Source organism: Typopeltis vanoorti, chromosome 4, assembly GCF_054136105.1.
Source record: "Typopeltis vanoorti isolate ZY-2024b chromosome 4, IOZ_Tvanoo_1.0, whole genome shotgun sequence".
Taxonomy (NCBI): Eukaryota; Metazoa; Arthropoda; class Arachnida; order Uropygi; family Thelyphonidae; genus Typopeltis; species Typopeltis vanoorti.
This window is the reverse complement of record NC_143552.1, coordinates 18848780-18869066: the sequence shown is the minus strand read 5'-3', so window position 1 is coordinate 18869066 and position 20287 is coordinate 18848780. Positions and strand designations below refer to the sequence as shown.

The following is a 20287-nucleotide window of genomic DNA, read 5'->3' as shown; positions in this document are numbered from 1 at the left end:
GCCTCTGTGGTAAAAGATACCAGAATTTATTCAGTGGCTAGGTGCACCAACGACATGCCTGGACCACTTATTGCTTGCGCCGACAAAAATGAAACGGTTTTTAAACATGTAGGCTATTATTTTCGAATAATATATATATATATATATATATATATATATAAAGGGTAACGGAAGCCATGATGGAATAATATAAATAGATTCGTTTATGAGTTCAAGGAGCCGTGAAAGAATTAGAGTGGTTCCGCCCTTTTAGTGATGGAAGAGCATTTGTCAAGATTTGAAAGTCCTGAATGCCTTCTTCCACTGCCAAAAATCAAGAGTGATATGGCTATTGTGTGTAATTTAGTAAAAAAAAAAATGACAGAAGAATGACGGCTCGTGAAATATTTGTAAAATGCCGAACATCATGACTAAGGACCCCTTCCCCCACTCGTGGACCAATTTGAGCAGCAAATTTGGTTGAACCCAACAACCAAGTTATGCAACACTCTACAACCTGCCCTGAGGGCACATCTTCAATTTCCTTCCGCTTCTGAATGGCAAAAAGTTTTCATTTTTTAGTTGAACACCGACGAAGATAATATTGAAAACCGCATCCGAATGGTGTTTTCAGCAGTGGCAAATGAATGGAATATTTGCATACACGCGGAAAAATGTTAAGGAAACGAATGCTCATAATCCTCTTAATATAGCTTGAATTCTTCAAGTTCAAGCTACACTTTTTTTTTTCTTTTCTCACAACATGATATATCGCAAACAATTGATTTGTAATGGATTTGAATGACTGTACTTTTGACTTTCGATAATCCGTGAAGGAAGTAATAGGTTGATTAAAGAATGCCTATTAGAAATCCTTAAGTAGTTAAAATATGAGCAAAACGAAGAACAGTAGCAAAAAAGAGGCTACGATTGAATAATTGCGATGTATTGAATAAAAAAAATAAAATTCCTAGTTGAAATGTTCAAATCGAAGCAAATCTACGGAAGTCACGAGGAAATGGCAGATCTGAAGTAACGTGCACTGATAATATCTCCGTCTGGCCGCATAGCCAAAACGATCATCTACAGTTCCTTACTTTCCCTAACAGTTTTGGTCCTAAAATTCAGTTCGCCTAGAATTCGAAGATGATGACATCCGCTCCTTTTCTAATGCTAACTCATCCTTTGTTATGTTCCGAAACCTCCCCCGCCATTCGTACAAAGTGATACTTTCCATCCTATCGCCATTCCTCCCTTAAGATTAGAATCTTCCCTGTGACCCATTATGATGATAATCCCTCTAGCAGGAGATTAGAGTATTTGGCAATTCACGATCAAATGGATATCAAAAATAATGTTAAAAATCGCCGTCTTCAAAAGAGAGAATTCTGCCAGCAAGGTTGCATCAAATAAAGAATGACCTTCTGTTTTGTATCTGATAAACGTTCGACAAGCACCCACGTTTTTTTGTAACCTACAAAAATGTGCTTAAAAACAAGCATCGAAGTGGTTACGGCTGATTTTTAAAGGATTAAATAAAATGTTGTTTCTTGCAAATCTAAATAAAGTTGGAATAGGATAATCTGCAACACTAGAGAAGAGATAAAGCATTCGATCGGTTGTTCCTATCATGCTTTCTCACAGGTTTCATCATTGTCTTAAAGGAGACTTTTGAGGAAAAGCAGAATTCTTACTATATCGTAGATTTTGAATTCAGTATGAAAAATGAAATTACATAATCCCATGTAAAAGAACTTGTCTAGCTTTTAAATACAGTTAAGTCGAACCGGACACAATGGTTTCACATTGATCTTAATATCTATTACCTAAAGCTATGTGTTATTGCGATGACAGACTGGTGTAATTCTGAATGGTACTTTTATAGACCCGTGTCATTCAAACCTGGAAGCAAAAGATTTCTCTCTCTCTCTCTCTCTTGCACACGCAGCTTAAAACGCAACTAAGATTTGTTGGTCGCAACTCTTCCATGAAAATTCACTTATGGGATCGAATGTGGCTGCTTGCCTCTAGAAAAAGATGCTCTAGTTTGAAGAAGACGAGCTAATCAGCCTTCAAGAAACTGCAGATACTGTTACTTAGAATCTTAGGCCACTCTGGTCATATTCTAAGATCAGTAGCTTATGGAGTACATTTTCTCTGCCAGATCACCAAATGTGAACTTGTGATGCTTAAAATTACACAAAAGCACACGAACACATTTTTCCGAAATAGCAGTTGACTTTCGTTATTACCCTCTAAAGTGTTATTAATTCTTTGTGTGTGCGCGCGCGCTCATTGTATTGAGGAACTGGCTAACACAACAAATAACATAAAATTTATCGCAAGGTAAAGTTAATAACTAACATTTGAACAGATGGTGGTTCATCCAGCATGTGGTACTTTATTGGTTAACAGAAGCAGGAACCAACAGGATTGCTTTTCTTTTAAGAGCACAGAAATGCAAACATCAAACTCAAGGTTATCCACAGGAGTGCTTCATTCTTCATCCCCAAAAGGTTTTGTTTTTTTTTCTTTTCCCTGCCTAAGTTAGTTGCCAACTTTTTCAACTAGGGATCATTTCTTTCAAATTAATTTTGTAGCCAATTATTATTTTATAATTTTCACTAGAGCCGAAAAACCATGGACACGGTCCATAGCACAGTTCAATTTTCAATGAAAAAAAATTTTTTTTAAAATTATGACTTAATAGATATTAATTTTTTTTCTAAATATATCTGGATATTGTTAACTATATTTTCATTATTTAAGAACAGAGCGTTTGATATTTTATGTGCATCGGTTAGAAATTTTATTTTTTAAAATTTCTTTTTGGAAGAGAATTTTCAAATGGGTCATAGTTTCTATACCTATGGTCCAGAGTAGAGGGCGATGCTCTCCAAAATGTTTTTCTGAAACTGAAAGTTCCCCCGTCATAAACCATAAGATGAGCCAAATACATTTGCTAATTGATTTTATTATTTTTAATAGATTTTAGTATTTTTACTAAATAAATTATAGATCAAAATTGGTTGTTATTAAAATTCCATGTTTTTATCTACTTTTGATACTTAAACAAATTAAGCAGTTACATCGCTGTGTATCATTTAAATACGGCTTCAAAAAGGATATTTAATCCGATACATCTAAAACCCTTTACTGTTGGCTTTAATGAGATTCAAATGGAAATAAGGAAATTGCAAACGAATGCACTATAAAATGTATATATATGTATATATATATTCTCTCTCTCACTCATAATACCAAATAACTAGTCACTCTGCATCCATTGTGAAGATGAACGAGAAGGTAGTCTAAAGTACAAAGCTGACTTCTGATCCAGGCTATGAGTTGAATCCAGTTACCTGTGTTTCAGAAGACAAATGACTTCAGAATCGGGAAAAAAAAGTCTTCCATTTTTGGTGCAGAGAAGATTAGCTACTCATTCAATTCGAAAACATCTAAGCCAGCTGTTAACATCTAAGCCGATGTATGGATATGGATTCGCGGACTTGTAATCACCTTCAAATACAGACAGTAGAGCGTATTTACAGTTATAATTGGTGCTGATTAAAGAGAAGTAAAAAAGCCAATATAAAAGAAAAATGACTGCATGGATAACAGCAATACGCTTAACGATACCCCCCCCCATGTCTCTTTTGTAACTTAAATATTCCAAGGAAATCAAACTAAAAACTACTCATATGGTAGTACTTGTTCTGTTCACGAATAATGAAATTAAGCATGTCTGTAAAAAAAAGACCTCTTTGAGCAACTATGCCAAAATCTTCTCAAATGCATCAAGAGAAAAAGAAGAAACGGAAGAATGTGAAATGATGGCCACATCAGCAAAAACCTTTGAAGGCTATAACGAGAACTCTACACACACGCAGCTGTGAGATATTCAGGTTTTAAAAGAAACTTACAGCAATAGATATTCATGATTTGGCAGTCTCGCGCGCCACCTCTGCGCGAAACAAGATGGTGTGTCTACAGTAGCGGCATAATAATTCAAGGTTTCTTTTTTGCATGAAAACCATTTCACACCATTGCTTTGCGTAGATCCCCTCAAAAGTAGATCTGACATTCTGCCGTCTCTGCACCAAGCAACCACCTTCGCGATATCTTCGACAAAATAGGCAGACGTCAGCTATCGCTAAAAGCAAGCGGCGTTTCTTGAACCCACCTTAAAGACAGTGATTTCGGTTATCAAAATCCTGGTCGTAAATCACAGGTTACTGCCGCTGAAGGAGTAGCGGACTATGACAGCTGGACGTACGTGATGACGGAAAGCACGGCGAAGTGGAAGATACACATGGGCTTTGGTGGGCGATGCTGTCAGCAAGGATGAACATGACCGGCAACTAACGCTCAGATTTCTTTAGCGCTTCGAAGACACAGCGAAGCACCTTCAAACAAACACTGCTGCATCGAAGACAGCTTGTTCAGGAAGAATACCTTCCCTCATCCTCCTTCAGAATTAAACAACGTAAAAAAATGATTTTCATGATAGAAAATCGTGCACAAAATTTGTATATGCATTTTGAATTTCTAATGTCTCGAAACACTAGATAATTTTAAACACCAGTACTGTTCCGTAAAAATACAAATCAGAAATACGATAGTCTTTCATTAGCATTAAAAGCTGCAATTCCCATCTCCATTATAAATGCACTATTACTCTCGGACCAATGCGCAAACACAACAAATAACACTTTTTCTGCTTATTGTTAGTTTAACACCTTTTTACCAGGATTGTCATCTATAATTAAAGAGCCATACTTCGTGTTAGAAAAGACAGTAAGTGTCTATTAACCAGCGAAAAAAATTTCAATGGAGGGATAACCATTCATACAAAACATAGCAAAATAAAGAAATATCCAATGCTGACTTAATTTATTATCACGAAGAGTGGAAGTCACACGAAACTGCTGATGAGCGGAAGACAACAGTAGAATAGCAAAGCATAATATCCAACACCCTCTGACGAATGACTACATTTTGACAGACACTTAAAATATTTAATATACTCTTGCGGTATGTAAATATAATGACAATTTTTATTTTTAGAGAAACCTGTGGCATAGTATAATTATTAAAGAACACAGAAATTTTGTTTGATAGGAACATACGTGGGAATCAATTGGTACTTTTTTAAAATTCTACCTATAGGTTCTGAGATTCCTGGAATGTAGGGGATTGGAACTCTGCGGATTGTTGAAGAAAGCTTAGGTATTGAAACATAAGATTCAATTATCTGTTGGATAATTGAATATCTCAAAAATTTGGCATTCTTAAATCTCTAATTAATTGAGCACATAAAGTTTGCTCTTCCCCAGAAATCTTACAACAAGAACTTTTCATCATTAAAAAGTTAATGGAATCTAATAATTACCACCCTAATCAAATCCAACAGATAATTGAATCTTATGTTCTAATACCTAAGGTTTCTTCAACAATCCGCAGAGTTCCAATCCCCTACATTCCAGGAATCTCAGAACCTATAGGTAGAATTTTAAAAAAGTACCAATTGATTCCCACGTATATTCCTATTAACAAAATGTCTTCCTTATTGCCTTCTACAAAAGATAAACTGTCATCTCTATCTTTGGCTGGCGTTTACCAAATACCACGTGAATGCGATGTTTCTTATTTTGGACAAACTGGCCGTTCTGTGGAAAAAAGAATTAAAGAACATCAATAGTATATTGATTACAACAAACCTCAGAAGTCTGGTCTAGCACAACACAGTATTACCATTACACATAATATCCAGTGGGATAAAGCTATTCGCCTTCATAGATGCAGGTTCAAATATGAACGTTCGCCTCTTTAAAGAAAGTTGTGAAGCTTTTTTACACCGACCGAATTTAAATCGAAATGACTTTCTCTCTCTCTCTCTCTCTCAAAGATCTGGGAGACTTTTATTTTATGTAATCATTAAAAAACCAATTATCTTAAATATTAATTATTTATTAATTTCTTTCATTTCTTAGCTCGCGACAACAATGTATTTTAACAGTGATCCACCGAATGTTCGTTTTCTTGTAATATTCCTATCTGTTTGTAACACTGAAGATGTACTATTAGTTTTAGTATGAAATATCTGCACCTTAATTATTAATTAAAAGTTATTACTGTGGACTTAATAATAATGTTCTTTAATAATAATGACAATTGCAACTACTATTCTATCCAGTTTCATTCCTTATATTGATTTCATTCCTTTACTTGCACTACTTGATGTAATTAAATGATTTTTTAAAAATATGATTTTTTCATAATTCTTCCTGCTGCTCAAGTCGACTGCTATTTTCATTTGTGAATAAATATACTTTATTATTCCTTTTCCAATCTGTTCAGGTTACGAATTGGTTCAGCACTTGGTCGGAACCTCCAAAACGGATTTAATTTGCCTTCCAATATTATTATTGATGATACTTAATTTGTACTAACTTTATTTTATATGGATTGAGGTTTATACGTAGGCTGTTCAATAAGTAATAAGACTATATTTATACAGAAAACAGATTACCTTTAATCGTCATCATTTACATGGTCTTTTTCGAAGTAACTACTGTGAGACGCGATTCATTTGTCCCAACGTTGCGTCCACTTCTTAAACACACGTGAGAGTCCGTTTTTTGAGAGTTCTTTCAAAAACGCCTCCGCAGCTTTTACACACGCTTTGTTGCTTTCGAAATGGCGGCCTCTTAGTGGTTTCTTGAGCTGAGGAAACAGCCAGAAATCGCACGGTGCGAGATCAGGACTGTATGGAGGGTGTGGTAGGATATCTGTGTTGTTCTTCTGCAAACCGCCCACTACACAACCAGCAATATGTGGCCTTGCATTATCGTGGTGCAATAAGAAGCCATTCTTCAGCAATGGACGCTTCCTTTTGACGTGCTTGATGATAATCGCTGCTGTGTTGATCATTGTCTCTGTGATGGACGTTAAAGGTGTTCCATCACGTTCAAGATCTTCCACATTTTGCCTTCCTTCCTTAAAAGTTTTATGCCAGCGAAAAAAATTGCCCTCGACATTGCTTCATTGTGGAAAGCTTCGCGTATCATGTTAAAAGTGTCCGATGCCGATTTTTGCAAACGCACACGAATTTAATCGCATGACGCTGTTCCAAGGACGTTTCCATTTCAAAGACTGGTCGCACCTCGTAGGCGCGCCGATGAGCACTTGCGTTTAGTCACGTGACACTCTGGCACATCAGCCCATGTACGCCATCTATCAACCTCTTTTGTTAATACATACAGCAACATTTCTTTATTCCACAGAAATTAATATTGTGTTGAGTGGTTTCGCCACAGTAAAATTAGTTTTATTACATATTGAACAGCCCACGTAGAATAGTTTCATTGTTATTTTTTCTTATTATTCCTATTTATTCAGAAAAGATTCGCCATTTTTTGACTGCATGTTTTCTTTAAATAAAAAATTTAATGCATTTGTTCTAATCTGTAATGTATACAAAAGAAATATTTCGTATGACGATAATGCTGAGATTCATTTGGCATCTAATATATAATATAATAAAATAAAAAGAAGTCAGTGTTAAATTTCGATGAATTAACATCGAGTGATGTTACTTTCACTGATCTAGTAGATTGTGAAAAATATCAAGTCAGAAAAAAAAAATAAATAAATAAGCGCAATGCTGATGGAAACTGCTTAGGCTTAATGTTGCTAACTAGTCTGCATGCTTCTGGGCTGTTTCAAAAGTTTCACTTAAGCCTTCATTTTTCCTCTTAGCCGATTAATAATATACACGAAATCGCAAATGATTGCATTAAAAATGTTTAAACCCCATACGTAAATCTACAATGCAATTCCATGAACTTATTAGCCACTGCATCCAAATTTAGGTACCGTAGATGTCTCTATTGTATTTTTGAGAAATTCTAAAATATCTAACTCCTTGAAACTGCGAAATCAAATATTGAAAATCTTCCTTTCAAAAAGGACATTTTTAAACTTGGAAATTTGCCATAAAATAAAAGGCATAGCAAATTTTATTTTTACAGATGATGTAAAAGAAAGTTGTATTATTAAAACACTTGTGTTCCGATATCGATGCAGCCTAGAGAAACTCCAACTTCTAAGGATGCTTTGTCATGTCTTACAGTGTAGTGATGTTGATTATCGAAAGATATTGATGAACCGATTTTGAGTCGGAAAGAATCTTTCAGATTCAGTTAATTGGCAAATTAAGTGCAGATTAAAAACTTTTTGCAGATTAAGAACTGTAAAATGTTCGAAGAACATGCAACAAATTTGATCATCCTTTACAGCCTCTAGAATTCCTGGATTCAAGTGCCAATTTAAAAAAAAAGTGTCTGAGTAATTTCGTGGTAACTTCCATAATGCAGTCGGCAGCTCGCAACGAGGAAAAAAAAAGATCATGGAAGAAATAATCTTAGTTCCTGGTTTTTTCCTTCCTTTCAGTCGTTTCCGACCGTAGGTGACTTTGCAGGCATTGCCCACAAAGTATGGCTGGAATGTATTCATGACTAATCCATGTGTGTTCACCGGACCGGTTTGCCTGTTCTGGGGAATGAAAAACCCTCAACCTCCGTATGAGACCGGCTAACTCACCTTTCGTCGAAAGAGACCAGATAAAGATTCCTCGCGTCACTGACGAGAATAGAACCCAGGTCTTTCTGACCAAAGAGCTTCGTCTATACTGATTGAGCTACGGAGGCTGTTCAGTCCTGGTTGCGAATAGGAAATGTAGCATAGCTAGATGTTCGGGATCTTTGGATCCTTCGCAAAATTCGTACCAAGATTTTTTTTATGTGATAAAAAACACTCGTATTTACGAATCTCTTCTAGTGTACCAATTTCAATAACTCTTACAATATCCTGTAACCTAGCGCTCTTCTGATACTCGGATCATTGTATATTCATGTCTTAATCCAAGTGTAATTGTAAGCTTCAAGTATATTCATGACTAATCTACTTGTATGTGAAGATGTTGAAAGTTTATTTTTCACTTGGTTAGACTATAATAAATTTAGTTTAATCCTTTATCCAAGTGTGAGCAAACAACGTTTTGGGATTAAACAAAGAATTAAACTAAATTTATTATAGTCTAAGCAAGTGAAAAATAAACTTTCATCATCTTTCTCTAAATCCAGAGTAATTTAATAAAAAGGTGACACACCTTTTGGCAACTCCTATAGGTAAAGATGACTTCGCCATTGCTTCTGCCTGGTATCTCCACTTGTGGGCCTAGCTCCAACTGAAGAGACCTCAATAAAGATCGAAACTAGTCTGGGTAGTTGCCTTCCCTTAATGCATAACATTATACATATCTGCAAGGAGATGTGTTTGCATTATGGGATATACTGAGATAGGAGTGATGTTAGCTTGGTCCACATTTGCAACGAGGTGCCCGGTGTTGTACTACCTTACCCCAGTCCTGAAGATATTTTCAGGCGCAAACTTTGTTTGCTCACACTTGAATAAAGGATTAAACTAAATTTATTGTATGCGAACACTTTTGAATTCTCATCCATTGCTTTAGTATCAATCAGTAAATAAATAAATAAAAACATTGCAAGGGTTGCCAAAAACACCAGCGGCCTTAGCAACTGTTCCAGCGCCGTTGCTTTCCTATTCTACTGATTAGAAACCCCAAGATGGTGGCAGCTATCTGCCATATTCTTGCATCAAATTTCGTTTAAGTCAAAGTTAGAAATGCGCTGAACTACAACGATAACGAAGGATCAACCGATTTGCAAAAATTAGGAGTCAAATAAACACTAAACGAATACTTTCTTTTGGGAAATAAGACACATTAGACAACTTGTTTGTGAATTGTATAAAATGCATTTCAAACATGCTGAGCAGTGCATTCAAAAATACAGCCAGCCAACATTTCTGTGGTAAAATTTTTAAATTTCAGTCTTTCTAGAATCCCTAAAGCATGCTAATAAATAAATTTAATTTAAAGAACGGATACTTTTTCCATTGGTCTCTGTGCCAGAGCGCATGCAAATTCAGTGGTTCATTTTTCAGACATTTTGAATCAGTTCCCACTCCACTGCATTTATGAAATATATTTACGTAAAAAATAATTCTTAATAACTAAATGCTCTGACGCCTTTTATTCGCTAAAGGGAGTAGGCAGAACTATTTAGTCTGAACATTTAGAAATGGCATGTTACTGTCTGAAACAGCGGGAATTCTATGGTCGAGTTTTCGGTGTTGCAGGGTTAAAAACCTGGGTTTCAGAAAGGATAAAACTTATTTATCCGCTCTCAAAATCTTACGTTTTTCTGGAGGACTAGCATTACAGGATTGGAAGCATTATCACAATGTTTTACGTATATCAGAATACAAAAAAGTAGTTCATGTTGGTAAGCTATTGCAAGCATTTATAAGTTCGAAACATCACGGTCCCGTCGAGGACCTACAATGACAACAGAATTTACACCAAAGGACGTATACGCTTTTAAAACAATCATCTAGCGTTGATATCATAATTTTACTTTTGTGTTTTTCTACGAAGATCGGGAGAAGGGATATATTCATAGTAATGCGTCACGGGAAGATATTTGCGCAGATTCCAGATCCTGCTGTCTGTATTTTGAAAATAGACTATTCTTTTTCCTCTTGTGTCTTATCCCATCTATTTGGGGTCAGCCTTTTTGCATGATGCAACCTTACGCGGCGATCCTAACCCACTCTTGTCGCAGAGCCTGACGTTGGGAGAGAGAGGTATTCTGTAGAAGTGTGTTCACGGGACCGTTTTGACTGTTCTGAGGGACGAAAAACCCGAGTTTCCGGGAGAAAAACCCTTCACCTCCGTATGAGACCAGCTAACTTACCTTTAGTTGGAAGAGATTAGATAAAGGTTCATCACGTCATGGACGGGAATCAAGTCCAGGTTTTTCCGACCAAAGGGTTTCATCTACACCTACTTTTTTTTTTCAGTGTGCAGAAGTTTTTGTACCCTGTCACTTCAATGTGACAGTGACGTCATACGTTGAGAAATTCTAAATCTAAATATTAAACAACTTAGCTAATAGTGGATTCGGACAGCTTCCTGCGCTTATACTAAATGAGGCAAGTGTAACAGCTGTTAAAAAGAAAACGGTCGGATTTATGATATATCTCGCAGATTCAGAAGTATATTTATTTTCAAAGATTTCTCAGCGCGATCAATTTAGTTTTTACTTTGGATCATAATACAAAGTGTAATCTTAATACGTTTCAAAAGTATTAAATAAAGACCTAAGTATTATTGGATTTCAGACATAATTTTAAGAAATGGTGATTGACATCTTTTTCAGATTGTAAACTGCTTATATTCTCCTGGCTGGTTTAGGGGAGAAATATTCTTCCCCAACGGACTGAGACCATCTTACTCAGCTGCAATTGATTCTGCCGTGATAAATATTTGCACCTAGATGGGATTCGAACCCAGATTTTTACCAAAGGACTCGTGTATACTGAATGAGCCGGAGGCTCTAATGACCCTTCTATAATCAAACGTTTTAGTAATTTAGAGAACATTTCAGAAAACATGTATGTAAAACAGGAGAAAACAAAATAACTTAATATTTTGTAAGGATGGAAACATATATCTGAATAATAATTCCAAAATCTAACTGCTATAAGACTTAAGAGTGCGCATTGGAAAAGCTCCAAACTATTAATGTCTAATAATTAGTTAATTATTAGACATTAATAGCGAATAGAAAAAAAATTGCGAAAATGGCGATAAAATTAATGCAACTCCAAATAAGTTATAAACTTGTGGTGATTGAACCTCGTTGTGCATAGCGATGCACAAATCTAAGTACGATCTTGCTCTAAATCTTTCACAAACTAAATTTTCTTGTGTGCATAACGTCGACAATTACGTTGTAAGTTAATATTTCTTTTTCTTTTATTAGGTGTGGTTCCAGAATCGGCGAACAAAATGGAGGAAAAGGAATGCAGCAGAAGCCAAACGAGTCAAAGATGAAGAGCAGTGTTTGATACAACTTCAAGAAAAAGACGAAATGGGACATTTGAAGAAAGATGAAAGCGAATTTTAGAAACGCGGTAGTTTATAGTGATTGGATGGCAACAGACCACTAAGCCAAAAAAAGTGGACAAAGTGAGAAAAAGAAGGAAGGAATTAGATGTTGTGATAGAGTAGCAACAATGTGAGAAAGACACGATTAGAGATCATTAAACGAAGAAGAACATTAGAAAGAGTGTCACACAAAAGTAAGGAGGATGCCAAAGGCTCTCAGCGTATTCCGAACACATGGTAACACCTTAAACGCAAGCCTTTCCCTTCGATGAAGCCATAAAGTAATGTTTATGATATTTTGACGGGGTTGAGCACAGGTCTTATCGCCGAACTCTCAGCAGTGCTCCGAGAATTATCATTCCTCCTAAAGATGCGAATGTTTCTTGGATGGGCCACCAATTGCTATCAAAGGGCCCGTTTATATCCGACCAGAGGTGTTCGCCATTCAACAATAGCTGTGGTCTCACGGACGCGTAGCTGACTAGCGGGGCTGCAATGGCTTCTCCACAAAGGAAACGGCCTCATTAATGTGTGGAGGGACGCGTTCTGTTTGCAAATGGGTCGCCGAGGGTGTTTTTAGAAAACCAATAGCATGGTGTCGAAACCGAAGGTTTTGTTACAGGCGACACTAAACGCACGTGAGAAGATACAAATGACTATAATCGGGGATAGAAACAGACGGGGGGCTGTCCGGCAGATGCAACTAAAACGTATTGGAAACGGATGTAGCTACTGAGGGAGAGAGAGAGAGAGTTATATGTGTAGCACTACAAGGAAATAAATATAGACAAGTATTTTATGTCCACTTTCAGTTTCGAAATCTATAATAGAGACGATTTAAAACAGAATATAATGTTTACCTAGAATGTAAATACAATAATGAAGTTTTGTCTTGAAATATACTAAAAATGACAATGAAAATTGAAAGAATAATACATCAAGGAAAAAAGGGAAAAATCTGTTTAATGTAAGTAAATATAACAAGTAGGTAAAAGTCATCTTCATTTAATCATAGAATAGACTTCATCTCAACGAAAATGGGAGGTTTTTTAAATTATTTCTACGAAATATAGAATTAGCAAAAAATTCTTAAGGATTGTTACTACGTTTTCTTTTCTTCCTTTTTTTTAAGTACAATAATTTTTTTCCCCGTAAAACTTAAGAAATGTTATTTTGAAGCCTATATTTATAACAATTTTGTGTGTGTGGGGGGGGAGGGGGTTATGGAATGAGAATGAACTGCTGCAGCGGTATACAGTGAGTAATGAAACAATTTTTTTAAGGTAAAAACTGAATGAACAAAAGACGCTGGACAACATTGATCCGTTAATAATTTCGGTCTGTGACCTATTTTCTCAAGTCATTAAGGTTTACGACCCAACATGACATTCAGATTTTAAGGTACGGATTAATTCACCCAATTTGGACCCGGGCTACTTACTCAGACCTTAATATCAAATCCTTCCGCCCTCTCTCTCTCTCTCTCTCTCTTTTAGACAAAAGAAAGCGCATAAAGGCAGCTGACAGTTACCTTAATGGATAATAAAAAGATACCTTTTTCATTTTTTTTTTTAAAAACCCAGAATTTTAAATCAACATTTAATTAAATGAGATGAAATTCTTATTTCGAAGTCACGCTATGGCAAACATTCAGTATCAGAAAATCAGAGCATGTTTGGAATATTTGTTCAGAATACTCGTACAAAATCTTGTCAGTCTTTGACACTAATTGCTAATGCACGAGGCAGTATAGTTAAAAGGATAATCATTTCCCACTGGATGCTGTTTTTCTTTTCTTTCTCCTATCAATTGATACCTCTTTCGGAGACTGGTTGCCTCTACATGATCTGGTTTTGTACATGCTGTACGATCAGATCATGCAAAACCAGTGGCAGTTGTTTCTGGTCGAAGTTTCCTATAAACTTCAAGATGTTACGCTGTTCATTTTTAAACGGATTCGATTACCAAATTTATTTAATTCGAATTATACTTTTATTGGAACCATGAAATGTAAAAAGAAAAAAAAAATAAACTCCTCTGAAGGTTCCAAACATCTGTGGAGAGAGAAAGAGAGAGAGAGTGAATGTGTGTGTGTTTCATCTGGTCTCGTTTCCATGAGAATTACAAAACTTTTCACTAATGCTGATTATCATAAAAATATCACTGGAAGTTTATATACGTAACTATTAATTGTCCTGGTAGGGCATATTAAGGTCACTACTAAGGAAGAGAGTCACAATATTACATGGTAGTTATGGCCGTCTGTAACTCCCTGAGGAAAATTTTGGTTTGTCAATTTAGTTTAAAATATACCGATTGATTTTTCATGCGATTTCACCCTACTAAGCAAAAACCATTCATGGCGTAGATATTCAGAAGTTAAAAAAATCGGATTCTTATCTTGGAGGCTACCAAAATATAATTTTATTATCATCAACTTTTAGAAGTAAAAAAGCTGGTATAAAATACGCGAATAATGAGAAATAAAAATAAATTTGATAAACACACAAACATGACTTCTAATTCATTTCTCTCTCTTTCTCTCTCTCTGGCTATCAATTAGCATACTAATTAGTTCGTACTCTGTATATGTAGGGTTGAAATTTTTTTACAAAACGCATAAGTACTATTTGTAATTTGTACTGAGAGCAAATATATCCATTGAATATTTCCAACGCAATATTTAATGGGAGTTAGGAGGGTGCAGCCACCGACGCTTGTTCAATCAAAGTAGCATAAGCAATGTAGCCTCTAAAATCTATCCACTACTTATGTATAAATGGTATAAAATACATTTAAACTATTAATAACTAATGTACTCATGAGATTTATCAGTATGTACAGTGTATCAAGACTTATGGACAAGGTGAGCAACGTAAAGACAGGCTAGAATTTAAAGCGTATTTAAGTGTTTGCAAAATATTGAAATGCTGTTATGTTTGTATAAAAATGCCGGATACGTTTTATATTGCATGCGTCACACTTTATATTTAAGTAGTTCGTAAATGTAATGATAGAAACTGAAGGAAAGTGTGTGTGTGGGTGGGTGGGTTACTGCAAGTTTGCATTTCTGGATTTGCCTTTTTATCCAAACTGAACTTGTTCCACAGTTTGTATGCAACCGAGTGATATTTAATTGAGCTAGATACAATGGATGAAATGTAGCATTTAGGGATACTTAGAGCTGGTCTGTATGTGCAGTATCTTTTATTTATTTATTTTTGTAATAAATAGATGCATTTTTATAAAGTGTGGTTCAGCACTTTTAGCGATGAAGAACAAGTATTTCTAAATCGAACTTTGAATGCTTGTCACGTTTCTAAATTTGAAATCTTATAAATTCAAGGGCCTTCAAGATATAAATTTAAATAATTTAGAGGGTGTGGAAGAGCATAGAGATGAATGTACAAGTGACTCGAATTCATCTTCCTCAATTGTTACAGTATTTCAAAATTACAGTATATTTAAAGTGCTTAATCATTATAACATAAAAGACTGAATATAAATCGGTCACAATGATCAGACAGATTATCGAAACGGTTTCTGGTTAAGGCCGCGAAACTGATGACGTTTCTGCAGAGCTGCTCAGAGAGAGAGAGAGATTCTGAAAATATTTTGGATTCTTAGAGAATAAAACTAATCTCAACTGAAGCCATCCAAAAAAGCAGAAACAGATAAAATTTGGTTTTACAAAGTGTGGGTTTGCACTGATTATATTTAATACTGTTTGCGTGAAGTATATATTAAACATATTCGTGTCAAAAAACATGAAATTTTAAGGTAAGGATTTATGATAACATAGTTTGAATCAGCCAATTTTCCTTTTTCTATCTTCCGATTTGTTGATTCAAGAATTGAAAAAAAAAAAAAAAAAAAGAAGTAGTTCTGTTTACTGAATAAATTGCATGTAATGTTGGCGTGAAGTGCTGCCACATTAAATCAAATGGTTGAAAATGGAGAATTAAATTTTTGTATTAAATACTCAATTTTTAAAATGTTTATTACTCGTGATGTCCCTTAATAACTAGCGAACAGAATTTCCCAAACACTAACTTGTGTGAGATTTTGTTTATTGAAGCAAGTAACACGCCTTGATTGTATTCAATAAGTAGCACGTGCCTACAACACTGACTAGTGTAACCACCATACCACGAAACCTTCGGAGGCCCGAAGAAGAGAATGAAACGAACGAGTATCGAATAGAAGGATGTGGGTTACTCCAACGAACGATGCTGAATTGCATAAACTGAATCCCAACGTGATTAACTAATTAGTTCAAACAGGAGCTACATTCAGGCTTTTGCTATTCATCTATAAAAGCGTGCGATGTTTAACCCGTTTTTTTTAGAATTAATATTCAGCGTTGGATTAGGAGGACCTGAATTAATTATCGTCAGAATTTTCCAGCGTTTCATGGATTGAACTAGTGGAGGTTCCTAAAATTATGCTAAATAATGAAAATAATAAAAAGTTTCAAGCAAAAACTGTTAAACCTTCTTATAATGTAAGTAATGCTTCTTATCGGTTAGAAATTGTATTTCAATTGTCAATAAATATTTATTTAAATGGAATTACTCTGTGATATTTTTAGAGATGGTCCTTTTAAGAAAAAGAAGAAAAGAACAAGTGGATTTATTGTTCAAAGCCTGCAACGAATTCTCCTTCATACAATTTGGTAGCACAGTGATTCAGTAAAACTGCGCTTTAAAAGGAGAGATTGCTCCAGTTTAAAAAAGTGAATTCCTGTTAGGCGGCGGGGATTGTTCTGTATTTCTTCTCGGAGCATTATTGATATTCGTTGAAATGCTATTTTAGCATTTATGCAAATGAATGCCTAATCATAAATCAGGTACTCATTTACTATGGAGGCAGCCATGAACAGAGTACCGAAACGAAATTCAGTTCTCCTTAAGTGCATCCATCACAACGAACACTTTTATGCTTCAATATTTTTATTTTATTTTTTTAATTTTAGAAAACTAATAATCGACACATAACTGTCACTACTTACTGTGTACTATTGTCACTGATCACCATTACTATTCCTTAATAGTAGTGGTGATCAGATAGCTTTAGTCAGTTTGCATAATAGTTTCAGGTAATGTGGAAAGAGAAAGAAAGAATAACCTACCCCTTCCCTTTGAAGAAAAAAGTAATGTAAACATAAGTTATTACTTTAGTTATGTTTACATTAATAAGCTTGGTCAATTCGTAGTCAACTAGCGTGAAAAATACTGTTGACAAAAATACTGTCACGCTAGTTGACCAAGTTTTCTCACTAGCGTGGAAAAACTTGGTCAACTAGCGTGAAAAATAAATAGCTTGATAAATTATTAATCTACTGGTATGATAATAGTTTGAATCGTGTTTGTAAAAGAATAAAATGTACAGCGATTGAAGGAATGGAATTAATAAACAAAAAATATATTTTATAAAAAGGGACTAGATATAAAAAGGGACTAATGACTCTGTCATTATTGACTTGATTCTTTACTAAGAAAAATTTAAATATAGAAAATTAAACAGAACGGAGTTAGAGCTCTATTTAACTTTTCTTTTGAAGACTCGATTTTCCCTCAAGCCGATGCCCTCCATGAACGGAATTACGTGGCGATTTTAAAAGTAATTCTCATTTTTGTTTGTTTTTATATGGAATTTTAGCATCCCATAGTTCGGGTATCTTGGACTGCAGAAGAGTCAACGTATTGTCTTCTTCAATACAAGGGGGAAAATGCTCTTATTTGTAGAGCGTGTTGCTAATACTCATAACATTTGTTACATCATCATAATGAATTGTGATGATGTAACAAAACCAAACGCAAGTTTCAGAAGTGAAAGAGCCACTCACTTTTCCAAAATTGTGCTTTTAAACATCAACTGCTCAGATTACATATTTGCAACTAACAGCAATTGACAACTAGCTAGAATATCTTTTCATAATTTTAGTCCCCCCCCCTCACAATTCTGATACGAGAGGAGCATTTTGCAACTTCTCGAGTGCAATTACGATAGATATTTATATATAAAACATAAGTATAGAATGGCTTTATCGCTGCCGTTCTCTTGACGATATCCCTTCCTGGAGAAGTTAAGGTGCTCTGAATTTTAATCTAAGATTATTATTATTATTATTATTTGTGAGAATTCTAAAGTTCATCTACTATTGCATTATTTGCATCTTGAATGAATTTTGTTTGCTTTTAAGCAGTTTCATGCTCTGAACAGAAGAATGGGTATTGTTAGAAGACCCATTTGGTTCTCGTAACCTAAAATTATTTCCATGCAGACACTGCCACTATAACAACAAAACTTGACTTTTTTTTTTAAATTCAAACTGTTACCTTTAAAATTCTACTGAAATTAAAAAAAAAACTTAAAAATATGCATTAAATAAAATAAATCAAAATTTCACACTAATCTCAAAATTGAATGGTGTGCCTTTACTAAAATTCTATACCGGAACCTTCGATATACTGAAGGTCTGAGATCCAAGAAGAAATTTTAATATTCGACTTGGTTCGTGGTTTACTTTTCGGAATATAAGTGATGGACACTTCTTTTGTTCTGTTAAATATATATATATAATACCCACAAACATTCAGAACTTACAACACATACCTTGGACACCTGACAGCCACACGTCTTTCAAGGAGATTCAAACTATCAGCTTACAGTCCGTCATGCACTAGAATCAGTTTCTTGTCTTCCATAGTAAACTGTTAGAGTTTAACACTTTTGCTTAGCTAGCAATGTGAATTACTTATTTACATATTTGATTGATGTTAGCTAATTAAAGTTTAATGCGGTTTACTAAAAACTAATAACATAACAGATAAAAAGCAGATAATTATAGCAAAGAGAAATTTACGTATGTATAACAGAGCCAATGGTGGTATAACAACGAAAGAAAGAGACATGAATGAGAGTCGGTGTATATCGTCAACACTCATTCATGTCACTTTTTTTTTTTTTTTTTGAAGCGATGCATCATGGGTCATATACTTAAATGATATCACACTTTTAGGAAGAAGGTATATCTAGAATGACGGAACAATGGCACGTCATAAAATCATGTAACCGGAAAATTTTATTGTCTATAATTACTGAAGTTACAAAAATGAAATAACTTTTAGTTTTAAAATCACGACGATGAATTTACGTAAAGGTTTTATTTATCAAAACATGCGTGATAGAGGAGAGAATTGGTAAAAAAAAAGAAAAAAACTCCAGAAAACAAGTATGTCATCATTAAATGGTGATCTTATTTAGTGCCAGCATGCAGTTTGGACAATAAAGGAAATGCAGCGAGTGGCCACATTTGTCGGGTTTATCAGGAAAGCAATAATCAAAGATTACCTGGACAGGAAGTGACAATGAATCCGTCGGGATAACCCGTGAAATGCAGTTGCTTCCAGATGTAGCTGACTCTTTTCTGAGATGCAATAATCTTCTGAGATGTAATTGCTTCGTCATCGCAGAGGGCCATAGAGAAGTATCGATCTAATATCGTCTTATACGGCAGCAGCACTGTGCACTTCCAAGATAAACTATCCCACAGGTGACACTTTATCAAGGTGTTAAAACGGATTTAAAGCACAGTCATAAGCTGTGCCATGTTATTTATTAGGGCATTAGTATCCCTAAAATTTAATCTTATATAAGATGATTGAAATGCTTTCAGGATTAGAATATCCAAACTGTGAAAGAAAATGATACGCGTTTCTTATTTTTAACATCCTATAATAATAAAAAGAAATATTTTAATAGAATATTTGTTCCTGAAGTCGTGATTATTTTTTAATAATGTTCAAAAGGATAGAAACCGATGAAATAATCTGACAGTTTTCAAGGATGTCTGCACATCAAAGAGATATTCAGACACAAATGCGTACTTTCGATGTAAATACAAGACAGGACAATTTTCAGATATTAAAAATATTTCTAAAAACTCAAAGACCTTCTCCAGATTTTATGGATTTTTTTTCTTTTAATAGTAACTATGAATTTCTAGTGGATTTTGGCAGCAGATTAAACTCATATACACTTTGCATCCTTCTTCAAGAGAATAGATATATAAATAAGCAAACTAGTGAAAAAAAACAAAAACAGGAAAACAGTAATATCAGAACAACACAATCTGTTAGAAAATCAAAGCTATATTTACTCAAATGCTATCTTATTCTCCTGAGGTATCGTCGTTGAGATTATAAGCAGAATGTCTCGTATACAAGTATCAGTGTTCTCAACATCTGATTAGAGAAAGAACCCGAT

At 34.8% G+C, this 20287-nt stretch overlaps 1 protein-coding gene across 2 annotated transcripts in view; it reads left to right on the top strand.

The window, feature by feature from the left end:
• LOC150107140 (homeobox protein Nkx-6.3-like) overlaps positions 1–13127 on the top strand; it is a 162641-nt gene extending 149514 nt beyond the window's left edge. For both annotated transcript variants that reach the window (XM_090391020.1, XM_090391019.1), the window contains one exon: positions 11892–13127. In XM_090391020.1, coding sequence (XP_090247146.1) covers positions 11892–12035 — 144 coding nt within the window. In that variant the 3' untranslated portion in view covers positions 12036–13127. The remainder of the gene's footprint in view (positions 1–11891) is intronic.
• Positions 13128–20287: the final 7160 nt, after the last annotated feature.